General features: G+C 34.8%; 1 protein-coding gene across 2 annotated transcripts; it reads right to left on the bottom strand.

The window, feature by feature from the left end:
• Positions 1–2,808: 2,808 nt before the first annotated feature.
• On the bottom strand, positions 2,809–15,905 carry LOC127788835 (carbon catabolite repressor protein 4 homolog 1-like). Of its 2 annotated transcripts, XR_008020457.1 has the most exons (13): positions 15,308–15,905; positions 8,272–9,016; positions 7,229–7,315; positions 7,056–7,139; positions 6,878–6,964; positions 6,698–6,784; positions 5,571–5,624; positions 5,383–5,474; positions 5,181–5,295; positions 4,867–5,014; positions 4,497–4,655; positions 3,596–3,714; positions 2,809–3,333 (listed from the first exon to the last, which is right to left on the bottom strand). XR_008020457.1 is itself a non-coding variant. In XM_052317470.1 (12 exons), the coding sequence occupies exons 1-11, from the start codon at positions 15,463–15,465 to the stop codon at positions 4,510–4,512; spliced, it is 1,803 nt and encodes a 600-aa protein (XP_052173430.1). In that variant the 5' UTR covers positions 15,466–15,905; the 3' UTR covers positions 2,809–3,333; positions 4,497–4,509. The 2 variants fall into 2 exon arrangements, 1 of the variants encoding a protein (XP_052173430.1); XM_052317470.1 differs by lacking the exon at positions 3,596–3,714.
• Positions 15,906–17,265: the final 1,360 nt, after the last annotated feature.

A 17,265-nucleotide genomic window follows, 5' to 3' on the forward strand; every position in this document is an offset into this window, starting at 1 on the left:
ACTGGGGACTGAAACTTTTTCCATTTCTTTCTTTCTTTTCATCTCATTATAAAATACTTAGATTTGTCTTTAAGATGTAAGCTTGTAACAAAAGTAATTTCAAGGTTGATCTCATTATAAGACATTTAGATTTGTAAGTTGTAAGTTTGTAACAAAAGTGGTTTCAAAGTCAAACTCAAGTGGTACCATTTTTTTTATTATAATTAAGTTATGAATAAAGTAGACTCGAGTCAAAATGAGTCTTTTTATTTTGTGGTGAAGTGATGACTAATTAATATGGAAAAAAATAAAATTATTTCAATTAAGACCTAAATGTATTCTTCCTCTATTATCATTGAGATCACATTAAAAATGTTAAAGTCAAAGTTAGACTTTTTAATTTGTGAAATGAGAATTAATACCATGAGAGCATAACTATAAAAGAAAAACTGTCACATTTTACATCAATTAGTGATGGGATATTACATAAATACATATGATCTTGGATGAGTCACTTCTAACAATTAAATTACTTTTAAAATATAATTTCGTAACAAAAAATAAAAGGGTAAATGTAAATCTCTATAAATAGGCATATTTATTGCTTGCTTTTTCATGGATATTTTGTGCAAATAAATATCTGTTGAAGTATATCAATTTTTTTTACCTTTCCCATAAAGGAAAAAGTTTAACATTTAGTAAATTTAGCATTTAATAGTAATATTTAATATTTATCATTTATTTAAACCAATCAAAGACTGCCACCTCAATGGGTTATCCAAACACCATAACAAGGTGCCCAAAAAATACATATTCAAGTGGCATACATGTCTCCTGTTAATGGTTGTAACTTGTACACAACTACGATAACTTAAAAAAGATATAAAATGATGGGTATAAGCTTTTTATATTATTTGGTTACTTCCATCTTCCTCCCATTGCAACATTAGATGCAAAAAAAATTGACTAACTTCTTTCTTTTCTTTCTTTCTTAGGTTAGCTGCCAACTACTCCTTTATTTGGACCAAGAATCGACATGGAAATTGCAAGAATTTGGGGTACATTTAGGGACCTTCACGACCACACCAAAAGCTATGTACCAAATATATATATATATGACTTTTAATAATTGTATACATTAGTTAATGTAGTCTTAGGGGAACGTACATGAGTTCAAAATGCATAAAGTTAATTATACACGAGGCACATTGGCTAAAACTAATGTTCTTGGACATTAGTCTTATTATGAAATATTTATTTTACCATGTTCATTCACTGCGTTAATAGAAGGTTCATGGAACGCTTTAAGTTGAATTAATGAATTTAGCCAATGAATACACTCAAAGAGAGATCAAACCACATTCATGGCCCAGTGTTTGGCAGAGTCCCTCAAGCATCTATTAAGGTGGACATTAAGTCCCTCTCTCAACTAAAATCTGTATCATCCCATCACTTAAGAGCAAACATGAAATTGAGAGAATGAGACGATCAAACACTGTCAAATTAGTGCACCCATCAAGCAAGAGAAATGACTCAAAGACCCACAACAAGAAGGTTTAAATTCTTAGGCATTCTTTTCCATATTCTCAATGGCTCGTAGTATTGTGATATTATCATGTGCAATAAGAAGTATGATTTATGATTTGTATTGTAATGTCCCATGACTAGAGACTACAATACTCCCACTAAACATCCCATGATGGGGGGGAGGGCTTTTAGGGTATCAATGAAAGAGAGAGTGCAATACAATGCAAAGGGTTCTGTGCAATTCAAAGGAGATGTGGCGTAAAAACAAATGGGGCACTTGCGGGCACCACTTGTTACCCTAGAATTCACCTACCAAACAACTTAAGACTTGGTGCTTCACACCAAACCAGGTCTCTTAAAGAGCTAGCAGCCGTGTCAACAAGAAAGTTGAACAACTAGGTTTACTATTGGAGTGTCTTCAGTCTTCGGGATTTGCTCCTCCCCACCAATTTTAGGTGGAAAAGTACAAGGGAAAGCTACAAGTTATAGCCACTGTCACACCAAATCTGCTTACTTCAAGCATGAAGAGGTCTCACATGAACCCACTTCTCTGAAAGCCACATGTAACAGTTGCCAGTCCCTCCTAACTCATTGTACATTAGCTAGCTATTGATGACATTAATGGAACTATTGAACACCAACATTCTTGTTTCAACAATCAATCAGAATGAGCAACAGATGCCTTGGTTTGTCATGGAAATGACTTGTCAATGTTAGATGTCATGTCGAAACAGTAACTAAATCACACTCAACAGCACAACATGTTCGTGTATATAATAAACCGCATGAACGAGGGAGAGGGAGGAGATGAATGCAAAGCATGGTAGAGATGTAAAGTGGAAGAATAACAATTCTGGCATACATGGGAAGATCCAGGCAAAGTTTTCCTATTCTTGATTTTCATCTTTCCTTTCTAGGGTTAATAATACCATGATATGTGAGTTTTTTCTTTTTGCCTTTATTACTTGCAGCTCTTTCTCTCTATTATGTATCTTTCTTCAACTACAAGTTAATTATTAGTTGAATGAACCTGTTGCGATTGGAGCTAACCTTTCCATCACATAAAGAGGATACTAAAAAATAAAAATATAACAAAAATTAAAACCAGTTCATAGCCAAACCAAACAGACTGAATCAGTCGCATAAACATGCAACCTGTATGGTGCAATTGAGGACTGTGAAATGAAATATTCAGGATAACAATTATGCAAGCACAAACGACATGCTAGAGATATGTAGTAACACAACTGGGCAATAGCAAAACAATTCTTTCACAATGCAGGGTAAACGGACAAAAAATAATTAAACAAGCAAGTAAAATCCTATTTCAGAAATCTGGCGCTTTGGTGCTATATTTTTGTTTATATCCAAATTCCAAGTCTTCTAGCTATCTATTACAATTTGGCTGCAGAAAACTGGAGGACAAGAAGGCAACATGGCTCCCTCCAACCCTTTTCTTTTTACATCCATCCTCTCAGCAACCAAAAGCAAAGCTAGCCCAGAAATCCAATCCAAACATTTGAAAGGACTGCAGGCTACAACTACTAAATACTAATAGCTAATCTGGCTTTGCAGAAAATTCTAGTCAAAGTACAAATTGGTTAAATATATTGCACTTGTTGGTATTGCTGAATGAACTTCTATACATATCCATAACATCTCCATTTGACAAGGAAGCACAATGCAAAGCATATGATATCAAGTATCCCATGATCAGATACCTAGGGAAGAACATAGCAAGCATGATTACCATTCTTACAATAACTTATCCTTCTCCTTTGATATCTCTACACTTCTTCTATCTTTAGGATTCACTCCTGAGCTGACCTGGAAGCAATAGAAAAAGGTAAGTAACCAAGATTCTTCCAAGTAATTCAAACATTTTTTTTTCTTCTCTTTCTTCCTCTGAATAAGGCTAAACACAGCTCAGCAATATAACAATAAAACAAGAGCACAATGATCATATGTTGAGGCACATCAACTTAGTAAACCACCTAGAAAAGCCCAACCCCACCTTCCCCAAACAAAAAAGATTAGGATAAGACACCCCATAACAAGACCAAATTTAGTCATAAAGCCTTAAATTTACCATTCACAGTGACAGTTATGCAGAATTCCAGCCAATTTTACAGACTGCACTTAATTGCAGTAATAGAACATTGAAACAGAGTTGAACCTACACAGCTCCACAATTTAGCTTTTTCCCTCCTAACAGAAATGAAAAGCTGAAATCAGTAAACATTTTGAATTTCACGAAATTAGTTCCCTATACAGAATGCAGTACAATGAATAAAACCGTCATCGAAACTTCTCTAGTTTTGTGTAGCAAGAACTCTTCCACATTCCTAAATTCCACATGCAAAGATGAAAACATGTCCTTGTTCATGTTCCAGATTCAAGTTGTTACCACATGCAGTCCAGTTCGCAAAACACATGGGCAATCGTATGATGAACTGGGGAAGCCCAAAACCTCAACCACATGAAACACAGCCTAAAAATACTCGTTGGGGTAAAGAGTTGAAATTCCTACAACAGTTGACTATCCTGGACTATGGCAGGTAAAACATCCAGCAAATATTACTACCTGTACCCACCAACCAAGCAATCTGGCCACAAGGACTGGCTATCCACAGCAACCAAGCAAAGCAATCCCAATCTAGTTCAGTTTACATAAAAGTAAAAGAATGGTTTCAATCACAAACATAGAGTTTCACTCCCCATGTTGTCGGAACCTTTTTCTTATTCTTTTTTTTTATCTGCATTGAAAAACTAATTATTATATGCTCATGATCACTGCAGATGATTCAAAATATATGTTTCTCAGGTGAAGTTCCTCTGATTTCTCCTTTCAGATGACAATTTCAAGATCATTTCAAATTCTGGTAACTCTACTAGCACACCTTATAAACAAACTGTAAACTCTACAGGACAAGAAGATGACAAGAAAAAAGTAAAATATTCGCTTGCCAGGAAAAAGCAAAGAAATTGACCTTATCAATAGCATCAGCGTCTAGTTCTAGGCTTGCAGCGAAATTCAGCTAAAAGTGCTATATGATCTGAAGACCACTCCGGAGAAGGAAGCGCTGTATCTTTTCTCAAGCTATCCTCATCCAAGAGCTCCAACAAAGACTCCACAGTCAACGAGTCAGCTGAAAACAGATATTAAATCACTTAAACTACTGTATAGATACATACATTGGTTCTATTTAAGCTACAAAACTCTGCTATAATTTTTATAAGGTAAAATATTAGTAAAAGATTAGTATTAAGGTAGGCAAGAAAATATGAAAAGAATTATGAAGGTAACCAAGAAAATATTTAACAAATAGAACTTATCAACCAAAATTAGGTTGATTATACCTGAATAAAATATGTAATCCACAGTAGCAATGAAGTCCCTGGTGCAGTTCGTAAACAAGGGTTCGTTGGTAGTAGGGTCCATTCTCCTCCTATGTTGTTCTAAGCCAAGACCAACCCCCATTCTTGCAAATGATGAGTAAGCACTCACCTGTTACAGACAAATAAATAAACAAAAAAGATAACCAACTATATACTTGCGGGATGCTCCTAAAGTGCACTCACCTGTAACAGACAAATAAATAAACGAAAAAGATAACCAACTATATACTTGCAGCAAGCCCCTAAAGCAATGTGTTTATGGACAGATACGTTACCAATGGCAGCTGATGTGTCAGCTTGCCAGCAGGGCGTAAGATTCCAATAGGGTCCAGAACTAAATCAGGGTGCATAGGATCAACCTTTCCCATCGCAAGGAGCGCATGAGGGGCACTGTAAGAAGACATTAATAGTTTTCATTGAAAATTCAAAGACAAGCAGCACATCAGGCATTTAATACTAAAAGAACAGCAGACAGACCTTCCAGGAACAGAATTAAAATCCCCACACACTAGCATAGGAATGTCTGCACTGGCAGCTATTTTTTCCAATCCTTTTAACAGAGTATGAACCTTAAAGATAGAAGACACGAATAGACCATGTTACATAAGTAGAGCAAATGAAGGAACAAGTATAAAGATCGAGGAAAACAGGTTTTAAATGAGAACCTGCCAGAGCTTTACATCCTTCAAATCTTGGTGGATGTTCACATGCGTATTTGCCTATGCTCCAAATCCATAAGAAAATTATAGTCATGACATGCTACAACAATGCTCACCAAAGCAATAGACAAATGAAGAAGCAGAATATAAAAAGAAAATAGAAAAAAAACTCTGATCGTATAAGACTTAGCAAGCACTGCTTTGCCACACAAAAATGGCTGAAGATGGACAATTAAATTTCATTTGAGAAAGAAAATTGAACCCATAAGGTATCTGGTGAAGAATAAGATGTGAGGCATAACCATACCTCCATAAACTTATGTTATGGAGGTACAATTCCCAATAGGCAGGCCAGGGACCAACATACTATCTCAGTTAGGTTACCAAATTACTGATTAAGTTAGGCCCATAAATATTCCCTTACGCTTCCCCACCCTGCAAGTATTGATGACATTCTCTACGCAAAGTAATTGTCCTTGTCCAGCAAGAATATGGGAAATGCACAATCCAGTAATCCAAAAAATGCATTAGCCAGAATTCCATATTTTCCATGGGCAAAGACCATTCAACCTAATAGCACAAACAGTAAGAAGACAAGACAATAAAGTGAATTCTATACCCATAACAGCAAAACCTCAACTTCTAGCCACTCTCAACAGTTGGGCTGGAGTGAAGTTAAAGAGCTCGTTTAAGAAATGATTGATAATAATGAGAAACAAGAACAATTTTGAAGGTTAATCTATAAAGAAAAAATAATTATTACTTAAAATTGATGAAAGGCTAGTGATATCTTATTTTCTCCTAATCACCTATCAATAGCATTTTTTTATTACCTTATTCATTTGTTATTTTTTTATGAGTACATCACAAATATAGTAGCTACAGGTATCAAGAGGGTAGTTGGCTGGTCAAATTCTACGGTCCACAAAGTTATACCATCATGCCAACAAGGTCATATTGGGGTCATTTTGAATGCAGAATTGCACTCAACAAGGGAACCTCACAAAGTGCTGGTAAACAATACACAAAAAATCAACTGGAAATTAGAAGCCACAAAAAACAAATAGTCAGACTTGTAGCAGCAGCAGAATTGGTAGATTGACAGCAAAAGAAAAACGCACAACATTTCTTACCACGCAAACAAGCTGACGTTTCCCAGGATTATCAATCCCCTGGTTACTAAATTTTGCTTCTAGAACCACTATCAGTGCAACATTATCCTATAAAAACAATTAATTGGCATAAGCAATGTTAAGCCAACATACAACAAAAGATATGGACATAAGCCCAAAAAAACCATTCATTCAAGCCACCTTAAGTAATCGATTCAGTGCAGCTTTTTTCTGAGCAGTAGGAACCAATGCTTCAGTTAAAGACTGTGCAGCTTTATTAAACTCAACCTGTGAAAATACAAGCACAATTTTCAGTAAGGTACATTCCCATTAAAGTTTAAGCGTGCTATGGAGTAGGCCTCACAATAAAATTTCATACCTCATATTTTTTTACATGAGAAAACCTATCTCTGCGGAAAAATGTTGCACAACCATCAATTGTATTAATACTTCCACTGAACACCTGCAAGACAACATGAACTGAAAACTTCTTATTCTTTTCTTTTTCCCCCTGAAAGGCTACAGCCACAAGGCAAAAATTGATCAACCAACCTCTGACGTTTTTCTTTTAAAAAGAGCTTGATAACCATGCTTATCCAGCTCAGGGGCAAAAAATTCTTCGAAATGGTCGCTTTGAACCTGAAAGAAGATGCAACAACTGTTTGATTAGCCAGCGCTTGGAAGCAAGAATTATCCATACAAATCAGTTAATAGTTGACTCCCAGGGGCCAAAAATGCAATCTCAAAACTAGGGCTGGATCCAACATAAGTTACATAACAGTAATGACATAACCTTCTTTTCGCTTATGAGTTTATTTAACAAAAAGATCAAATGCATCCCTACTGATACAGGGTACAAATGATTGAAGAGTCGAATTCTCTGCCAAATGAATTGTAACTGTTTGCCATCAGTCAGAACTAATATAGAACATGCATTGCCGTGAAGGCATTCTTCTTATCCACTTTGAAACTGCTGAATGTTGTTAAGAACGTAAAACAGATGATGACCCACCAACATTAAAATTGCATTTTCAATAACTAGTTCTTCAAAATATTTACCCAACGAAAAATGAAGAGAATTTTTTTTAATAAAACTAGCCAGACACGTAAAACAAAACTAATTAAGCACAATCATAAAAATTATAATTCTTTTTACTGCTCTCGTGTTGACAAGGAAACAGCACCATGCGTACCTCCCATCCAGGCAGTTAAGTAATCCATGTGAAGTGCATGCAAATTTTCAATTAAGTTTCACTCTCTTTTTTTATTTTAATTTATTGTTTGATGTTTTATGTTTTACTTTTTATTGGATAGGCAAGGTTTTTAAGTCCTTCAGAGTATGGACATTTATAAAAAATTCTATTTGAAGATAACTAACTTCAAGAAACAACGCAACATTCAGGATTGAATCCTTAAACCATGTCTAGTAGCACTAAATGTTACAGACTATAATTTTTCTTCTCAGTGCCTCTTCAAGAATTTTAATTTCCAATCATGAAAATTTCACTTTAATGCAAATCAATTCTCAAGAACTTGCTTAAAATGAAACTTTTTCAACATTTATGAAGCAATTGTTCTATTGTGTGTTTATGTACCTCTTGAAGACAAACAATGTCAGCGCGATATCCAACTATTTCTCGTAACAGATTCTGCCTGCGATAAGGCCATGAAAGAGCCCAAGAAGGGCAGTAGCTATAAAAGTCGGTTGTGGCAGACGAATCAGATAAGATGTTGTAAGAGAGCACCGTAAAAGTTCCTGTGGATGAAATACGACCATCTGGATCCAAATGTCCAATCAAATCAATTCCACTGACAGAGATCAACTTTCGGGGAGTAGGGGTTGGAGCTGGAATGACATGGGAAGTTAAAAGAGTATTAGCATGCCCCACTGGTAGTTTTGTTTCCACATCTACTACAATGCACTCAAACTTAAGTACATGGCCAATATCATCAGCTGTCGGTGTATAAGTCTTAGAGTATCCAACTTCAAACCACGTTTCACCCCCACTTCTTTGTGAAATTGATGGCGGATATACAGGTGTAGAACCATTGGCCAAGCTAGGGCTTGATTGGGAAGCAGGTAAACCTACCCCAGATCCTGTGCTATTGAAACGGCCAAATAGTTCTTCATCCTCGGCCCCATTCTCATTTACTGCACTAGCAGCACGCTCATGCAGAACACGATGATGCTGCCACGCATCTGAAAAACATTTAGTGGAACAATGGTAACTTTTGACAACTGGTATTTTGGCCTTAACACATCCTAGGCACTGCAATGTAGCTGGCTCGGTAGGATGTACACTGCAGATGGCAAACTTCCTATCATTTTGTATGCGATACCTGCAAAACAAATACAGATCAGGTTGTCTGCCAGAAACTCAATCAAATATTTCAAAACATTAAAGGAAGCATAAATAAATATTGCAATAAGAGACATGGGAATCTAGCACACAATAGTACTTTGTTATCAAAAGAAGCATAAATTTTTAACACTATGAACCAGTAGCAGATATCGTCAAGATACTCAGACCCTTTTCGATTTTATGCATGGAAAAATTAGACCTGGGCAGGGGCTCATGGAACAAGAAAGAAAAAGAGAAATGGAGGTAGAACCAATTTGTTCACAATCCTACCTGCATCATGAAAAAGTTCCAACCAAACATCATCACCATTATGAGATATAGGTTAAAACACCAATACAACGGTAACCATTTTCACTTATCTGATCAGCAGATCAAGTTCTCTAATAAAATTCCGTAAAGAAAATTCTATGCAGCATTCATCAATGGATCTGATCAGTAGATCAAGTTCTCCAATAAAATTGTAATTATGAGAAATAGGTTAAAACACCAATGCAACAGTAACCATTTTCACTTATCTGATTAGCAGATCAAGTTCTCTAATAAAATTCAGTAAAGAAAATTCTATGCAGCATTCATCAATAGATCTGATCAGTAGATCAAGTTCTCCAATAAAATTGTATAAATAAACTACATGCCAAATTCATCATTAACTACTATCTCATATTCTAAGAAATTCATTGGTTATTAAACTCCTGATTTGATTTCCTACTGTACTGCTCAGATTCATAATCTAATTCATAATGTCCATCATGCTACAAACTAATTTAAGATGCATTTACATCTCTTATGTTAAATATACTGATACAACCATCAGTTTTGGATAAAAAACATAATTATAATATCAAACATAGAAAGGTACTCAGTAATTATGTCACTTGAAATGACTACTTCTGCCTCTTTCCACTTTGCCGAACAAAGCACTCATTTACCACATAAAATGGTTAAAAACATAGTTTCATTAAAACTTACTTTCCAAACTCAACAATTATGTCAGGGGATCATTATCTGTGGCATTTAGCCTGGAAGGTCTTTCAAAGAATGTTACAGCTGTCATGTGCCAATAATGGGGCAACCAATCATTGCATTAGCTTTTTGTGCGTCTCTGTGCATGTGTCCAGATAATTTAGCCCCAACATTTTTGCCATTATGGCCCTCTCTTCGCATATTAATTTTAAGAGTCACCATAGACTATATTGTACACCACATTATTAAAATTGAAGGCTCCAACTATAATAAATGATAATTTTTATCATATAAACATACCAAAAGTAACTGGTGACCCAAACAGAAAAGGATATGAACTTCAGAAAAGCATACATAAAGCTAGAATTTGAGAATGTTAGGATTAGGAGCTCTTAGAAACCGATTCAATGCTTAAGTTTGCCAATCTCTCTTCACTCCTCACCCGGAAATCAAACCCACAACAGAATATATATAACAGGAAATGAAAACAGCAAGGAAACTAAAGTAAAAGAGCAATCAAACCAAACAAAGAGGCACAGAATTATCCTGGTCCGGACTCCAAAGCGCAATCCTACATCCAGCCTTCTCTCCGAGAGACAAATCCACTAGAAACCGCATGAAACAAGATACAAGAGCCTTCTTTTTCTCTCTCACACAAGTTCACAGTTCACACAAGAGAATACAAGGACAAACTTTCTCTCTAAGCCTTTCTCTCTTTCTCGGCAATATCACTTGCATGCAGAGAAACCATAGAATGATTTGTTATGACCGACTTTGAGCCTCTCACCTCCTATTTATAAACTATAGGGGCGGTAATTACAAGGTTAACTACTTAGCCTATACAAAAGACTAATATATCCCTCATAATAGAACAACTAAGTTAACTAATCTAACTTAGAATAAAATCAGTCGGACTTCATCTTCATTCTAACAGGTTCTAATCTTCGTCTTCTAGAAATAATTCTCCATGCAAAAACCCAACAGAGAAGTTGCCTCGTTAGCTTGAATACTTAATAGCAATATAGGTGCAATACTTTTGGCCATAAACTGATGATCTCAGAGTCTGAATGGTGTAAGCATGGCCGCCTCAGCGAAAATTCTCCATATAATTAGATAAATGACACAGACCATTTTATTGTGCATTTGTAAGTTATTGGCTCACCAAATTAGAGGCACTTTTATATTCACACAAGGTGCAAAGGTGACTACTAATAAAATCCCCCTACCACTGTCTTAAAAGGCAGCTAAGATGATCCTTGATGTCACAGCAAGTCATCTAGATTCTACAAAATCCAAATCCTAACAAGTAGAAAAATAATAATAATAACAAACAATAAATTTTCCTACATTCAGTCTCATATGTGCGCAAGGATCAAAGAATTGTAACCATTGAAAGCCCCCAAATTCATGGAACAATTCCACTTCCCATATAAAATCTTCTCCTTGAGCATCCAACATTCATATAAATGATATTCTCATCAAACGCAAAGAGATGTTGAATATATAGGTTCATAAACCATCATCAGCTAGTTATTTACAAAACATTAACAATCCTGTTCAAGTAACCTTGCATTGAATGATAAGTACCTAGAACAACCAACAGAAACTGTATAAAATCTCCAAGGAAAGCACATCATCGACATACCATTACCAACCATTAATTTATGAATTTATCATCATCATCCCAGACCTCAATTTTACTAGGCGGAGTTGGCTATATGAATTCTAACTCTCCAATCATCTCTATCCATGGTCAAGTTTTTTGTAAGACTATTATATCTCTTGTCATATCTAAAGGTTTCTGACCAAGTTTTCTTCAGTCTTCATCTATCTCTTCTTGTACAACCTTTCCTTCCATATATTTGCCTCGTAGGTACATCTTTTAGTCTTCTTCTTACATGTCTAAACCATCTTAATCATGTCTTCTACATCTTATCTTCAATAGGTGCCATTTCAACCTAATTTGTGAATTCTCTCATATTAATCAACCAATTCATTTTATCTAAAGATGATCATTACTAAATAAAGCATGCATGCCCTTCCCAACATTGAAAACAATAATGGATAGAGACAAAACTCAGTGAGTATTGCCATCTAAAATTTACTGAACCTATACATATACATATATATTTCATTGTTAAAAATTGTCAACAATTGATCCATTGCTTTCAAAGATGCAGACTTGAAGCAGTACTAAGCAAAGGATGTAGCACATGTTCTATTTGTTCTCATATAAGATAAATGAAATTCACACTATCCATTTCATTCCTAAAATTCCTATAACTGAAACAAAAAAATTCTCTAATTTACAAAACCACGAGTGCTTTAAACCTAAAATTATCCCCTCCCCCCCAAAAAAAGATATATAATTAAAAGGAAGATATGAAGCAACACAGTACATACTTTTCAACATTGCACAGTGGATATGAACATGAAGCATGACATCAAACTACAAAGTGGATTCACACAACATTTTCCTAATCCATGCTTGTGAAAAGAAATGATAAGCTAACATGGAACTAAATTTGACGCCGACAATGGTGATGCAGCAGTCTAGAAACTTGACTGATTGCAAACTTTTGGTAGATATTCTTTATTATCCTTTGGAGTACTGGTTGGAGTTTCTAAGAGTTATGGAATTTGTGTGTAACTAAGTATATCTTCAGAAGTCTAAGGTGATGGTCAATGATCTGCTCCAGACCCTTAGCTTTGGGACTAGTATGCAATAGTGAGGGAAGGTTGACCAGCTAACTTAGAATCTATAAAAACTAACATACTGCAACTTTTGAGGCTGAATATACCAATTATTTGTCTCAGATTCAAAGCTTATTCCAGCTTTTAAGAGGGTCATTTAGAGTATTAAATCTCTAGTTAAGTCACTCCTCCAACTTCTTTCATTATTCTTTCTCAAATGTAGCTTCAGCTATATCAGACGACCATGAAGATATATCGTACATCAAAATAGTAATCCACATCGAGATAGCATTAATACTGCTAAAATTTCTTTATCTACATTTTTCCCCACCTAGAAGGTGGATTCACAAGCATGTTTTTGAAGTTGCATTGGTCTCCTTCAAGCTGGCAGCACCTGACCCAGGTACCACTGACTAGAAGATTTGTCCACACTTCCAGCATATGCCAGGCAAATAATCTCCCACCAGGTAGAAAAGCAAAAAACGCTACTTGCTGAATTATGGTAATATTCCAGTAAAATAACCTAGTTCTCTATCAGAATGTGGGTTGCTTAGCCTAGAAATTGGATTTTAAAGTAAGTTATTTCCAGCTTAATGTAGAAACTTGATGGCAATTAATAATTCCTTCGATCTACCTTCTGAAACCAGTAATGCAATTGACTAAGGCAATGAAAGCAGTACCATTCAAGGATGGTGAGCAAATTCAGCGATTTAGGTTTTCCTACAGTGCATAGAGGACAAATTAATTTAGGAATGAGGCAAATCGACAAATGTGCAAATCACACTAATTACAAGTTGAATAGTTTAAGTTCAAGCTTTTTCAAATTTAAAACTATCACCAAAAAAATTTACAAAAAAAAAATCAATCAAAACTTATTCAAATACTAGAAATCTCACCACATCACTCGTTCTATTCAGAATCTTAGTAAAAAAACGTACCACGTTTTTAAGCCCCAAAAAAAAAATGACATCACCACAATGCGTTTTATGGATATGCAAGAATAAACCGCCTTTATGTTTGCATAAAGGCCACCATGTGGTTTGTGCTTGCAAAGCATAAAGCGCAGCACTTTGTGCTTGGCAACTACGCAAGCATAACTGCATGGCAACACGGTTTATGCTTTTGGAATGAATAAACTGCCAAAAAAAAACCATAAACTGCCAAAAAAAAACCATAAACTGCCTTTGTCGTTTAAGGTTTCCAAACGATAAACTGCATTTGCAGTTATACCATTTTTTGAAAAAATAAGTGCTCTGTTTATTTTTTTTAGAAAAGTTGATGTGTGGAATGAGTGATGTGCTTGAGAATTGCAGTGTGGGAATAAATTTTGAGTTTTATTTTGTAAAACTTTTTGGTGACAGTTTTAAATTTTAAAAAGAACACGTTTAAGTTCCCCCCCCTTCACCAATCAGGACAAGCCAAGTGTTAACATTGTCAAAAGAACTCAAACCATTCTATAATTCCATTTTTTGAGCATTTTATCATATTACTTGTGCAGTTATGACTTCTGACGCGTCAAAAGTTTATAATTGTCCTTTGCATTATTGGGTTACTAGTCCATAACTGACAGCTTGGATACATTTTGTCAGTGATGTTTATGGTAGGCAATAAAGGAAGGAAAGAAAAAAAATAACACAACCTAATTGGTTCCAGTTGTGAAAATCAAATTTTATATATGCTCTTGACGACAATCAAGAAATTACTTCAATCTACCTTCTGAAACCAGCAATGCAATCGAATAAGGCAATGAGAGCAATAGATTTCAAAGACGGTGAGCCACAGGAACATAGCTAAATGTAGCAGTACTGTCTCAAAATTCATGATTATCTGACACAAGAACATATCAAAAGGTTGAATTTCAGAATTGGAACCAAATTCTAGTAGGTTACATTACTTTTGTCTTTTCTTTCCTTTATCGCATATCGTAAAACTCACCAACAAAAAGTATCCAAGCTGCCAGTTACAGACTAGTAACCCAATAAAGCAGTGGACAATTATGAACTTTTTTGACATGAAATAACAGCACAATTAATACAAGAAAACACTGACAGAAAAACTATAGAATGACTTGAATTCTGCCAACAACCTCAAGACTCAGCATGTCTTGATTGGGAGAGGGGGAAGTTAAACTATTCAACTTGTTATTATTAGGAATTGCACATTAGTCCACTTCTTGCCACATTCCTATATCAATTTGTCCTCTATGCATTGTAGGGAAACCTAAATCACAGAAAGATCCCCTCGAATTTGGTTTTTTTCACATTGGGCAAAATCTACAAGAACCACAAATTTAAACAAACCCCTTCTTAAATTCAGTCCACAACCACAAACATCTATTGACTAACATCAAACTTACCTATTTAAGACCATTCATCAACAGAAAATTCTCAAAAACGAAAAAACTAAAAACTAGTCTACAGATACAAACATCTAACCACATGCACTGAGTCTATCAATTTAAGATCGTTTATCAAAATTCAAACCTCAAATTCAAACATTTCCAACAACCCAGAGAGCTAAAAACTAATCAAGACCACTTTTACTGGAATCAAAAATGAACTGGGGCGCTTGAACTTCGAGATATGAGAGAAAAGCGAGATGAAGTACTGACCACTTATATCTCAAGAAATGGCCGTCAAGGGGAGCGGATTCAGGAACATCCTCGGTGGAAACAGACTTGTCAGGACGGCGCAAGAGCACGTACGGCGTAAGCTCGCAGCCTACAATCGGAATGTCCGACGGAAGGTGCACGCGGAGCACGGTCACCATGCTTTCCACTCTCTCGGTACTCCAAACTCACCTCCACCGCCACAAATCGGAAACCCTAAACCCAGAAGAAGCGATTCGAAAGGCCTTCTTATACGGGAACCCAGCATGAGCAATCGGCGGACACCTGGCGGATCCGCCATTACACGCCTTCCACGCTCGCCAGCCTTACACTAATAGAGACAAACCGCCAACAAATTTCGAAATTCGACGAAATTGATGCCCGAAGAAGGCCGATACACGACAACAAAAAGGCGCCGATAAACGGACTCGAATGCCAAGTGTAGTGATCGATCGAACGGAGGATCGGTGAACAAGGAATCCAAGGATAAGGTCTGCCGATTTGGGGGATAAACTCCCGTTCGGGATCGATTTCGGTGTTAGGGTTTTACGGAGACGAGATGAAGTGTGAGTCCCTCTTTCTATTTTTGCGTCATTCCCCTTTCGACATTGCTTCGCTTTTATCATCCTGCACTGCACTTGATGTTGATTTTTATTTTTTTATTATTATTATTATATGTTTACTAATACATCCACCGTGTGATTAGTTTGGATTCTCAATTTTTTTCTATTAACCTAATTATATAGACATCAAACAAGTTCCACAATTAATAATTCAAAATAATGTAAATAATTCATTACGTACGAATAAAAATTTAAAATATTACGAGATCGTAAATTCAATTATATCTCTATGCAAGATAACGTAATTGATTATATCTATCCAAAAGACTAAATCCGTAGACTTCGTCTCGAGATAAACTTGTTCGATCACCTAATATTATGAAGAAAATGAATCATGATTAAAAAATCATTTAAATTTTTAACGTTATAAAAAAAAATACATCATACACAATTATATTTAATTAAAAATATTAAGTATTTATTGTTAGTATTTTTTTATTTTTTGGCTAATTGACAAAATATATATTATTTTAATAAATATATATATATATATAAATCTATAAGTTGAAAGAGTCACATTTTGTTTGCTCTCTCTTCCTTATCTTCTTTCCACTTAATTTTTTAATCTTGATTTACACGTCAGCAGCTCTTCTAAAATGAGGCACGTGACAGCAACGAGTGAAAATATGTTACTAATTTAAGTAGTTACAATTTTCATATTATAGTTACTAATTCATATTCGTAAAAACCTTAAGTAGTTACAATTTTCATATTTTTAAATTATAGTTACTAATTTAAGAGTAACTTTTAACCTAAAATATTTGACTAAATTCATATTTTTGTTCTTATCCTTTTAACTTTTTTTATATGATTCTTCGAATTTTTCGTTATTTTTATTACACATTTGAACTTGATTTTCGAATCAATTTAACCTCTATATTTTAATATTTTTTTCGCGTGTTAATTTAAATTTTACGTTATTTCGATTACACCCTTGTACTTGTATTTTTTTATTAATTTAACTTCATATACTTTTGTATGTTAAAAAATAAAATAAAATGATAAAATACATGTCACACTCTATTTAAGCCAAAATACAATAGATTAAAAAATATAGATCTAATAGTATAATTGAAACAATGAAATGTTTAATTTATTACACGAAAAAAATTAAAATATATGAATTAAATTAACTTGAAAATACAGGTATAAGGGTATAATTAAAATAATAAAAAATTTAAATAATTATAAAAATATATATATAAAATTACAAGGATAAAATATAAATTTAGGCTAAAATGTTTAATATAAGTTATCAGTTGAGGTGGACGGGACATATGAGATTAGTTGAACGTGATATAATATTAATAAAAAGGAAGACTAACATTATTATCTAGT

Source organism: Diospyros lotus, chromosome 13 (assembly GCF_014633365.1).
Source record: "Diospyros lotus cultivar Yz01 chromosome 13, ASM1463336v1, whole genome shotgun sequence".
NCBI classification, from domain to species: domain Eukaryota; kingdom Viridiplantae; phylum Streptophyta; class Magnoliopsida; order Ericales; family Ebenaceae; genus Diospyros; species Diospyros lotus.

Excerpts from the sequence above, each read along its gene's own strand:
- LOC127788835 (XM_052317470.1), bottom strand. The coding sequence starts at position 15,465 with ATGGTGACCGTGCTCCGCGTGCACCTTCCGTCGGACATTCCGATTGTA. Across the intron at positions 7,316-8,271 it reads ACATTGTTTGTCTTCAAGAG|GTTCAAAGCGACCATTTCGA; the intron begins GTACATAAACAC and ends ATCTTCTTTCAG. Across the intron at positions 5,296-5,382 it reads TTTAATTCTGTTCCTGGAAG|TGCCCCTCATGCGCTCCTTG; the intron begins GTCTGTCTGCTG and ends GTCTTCTTACAG.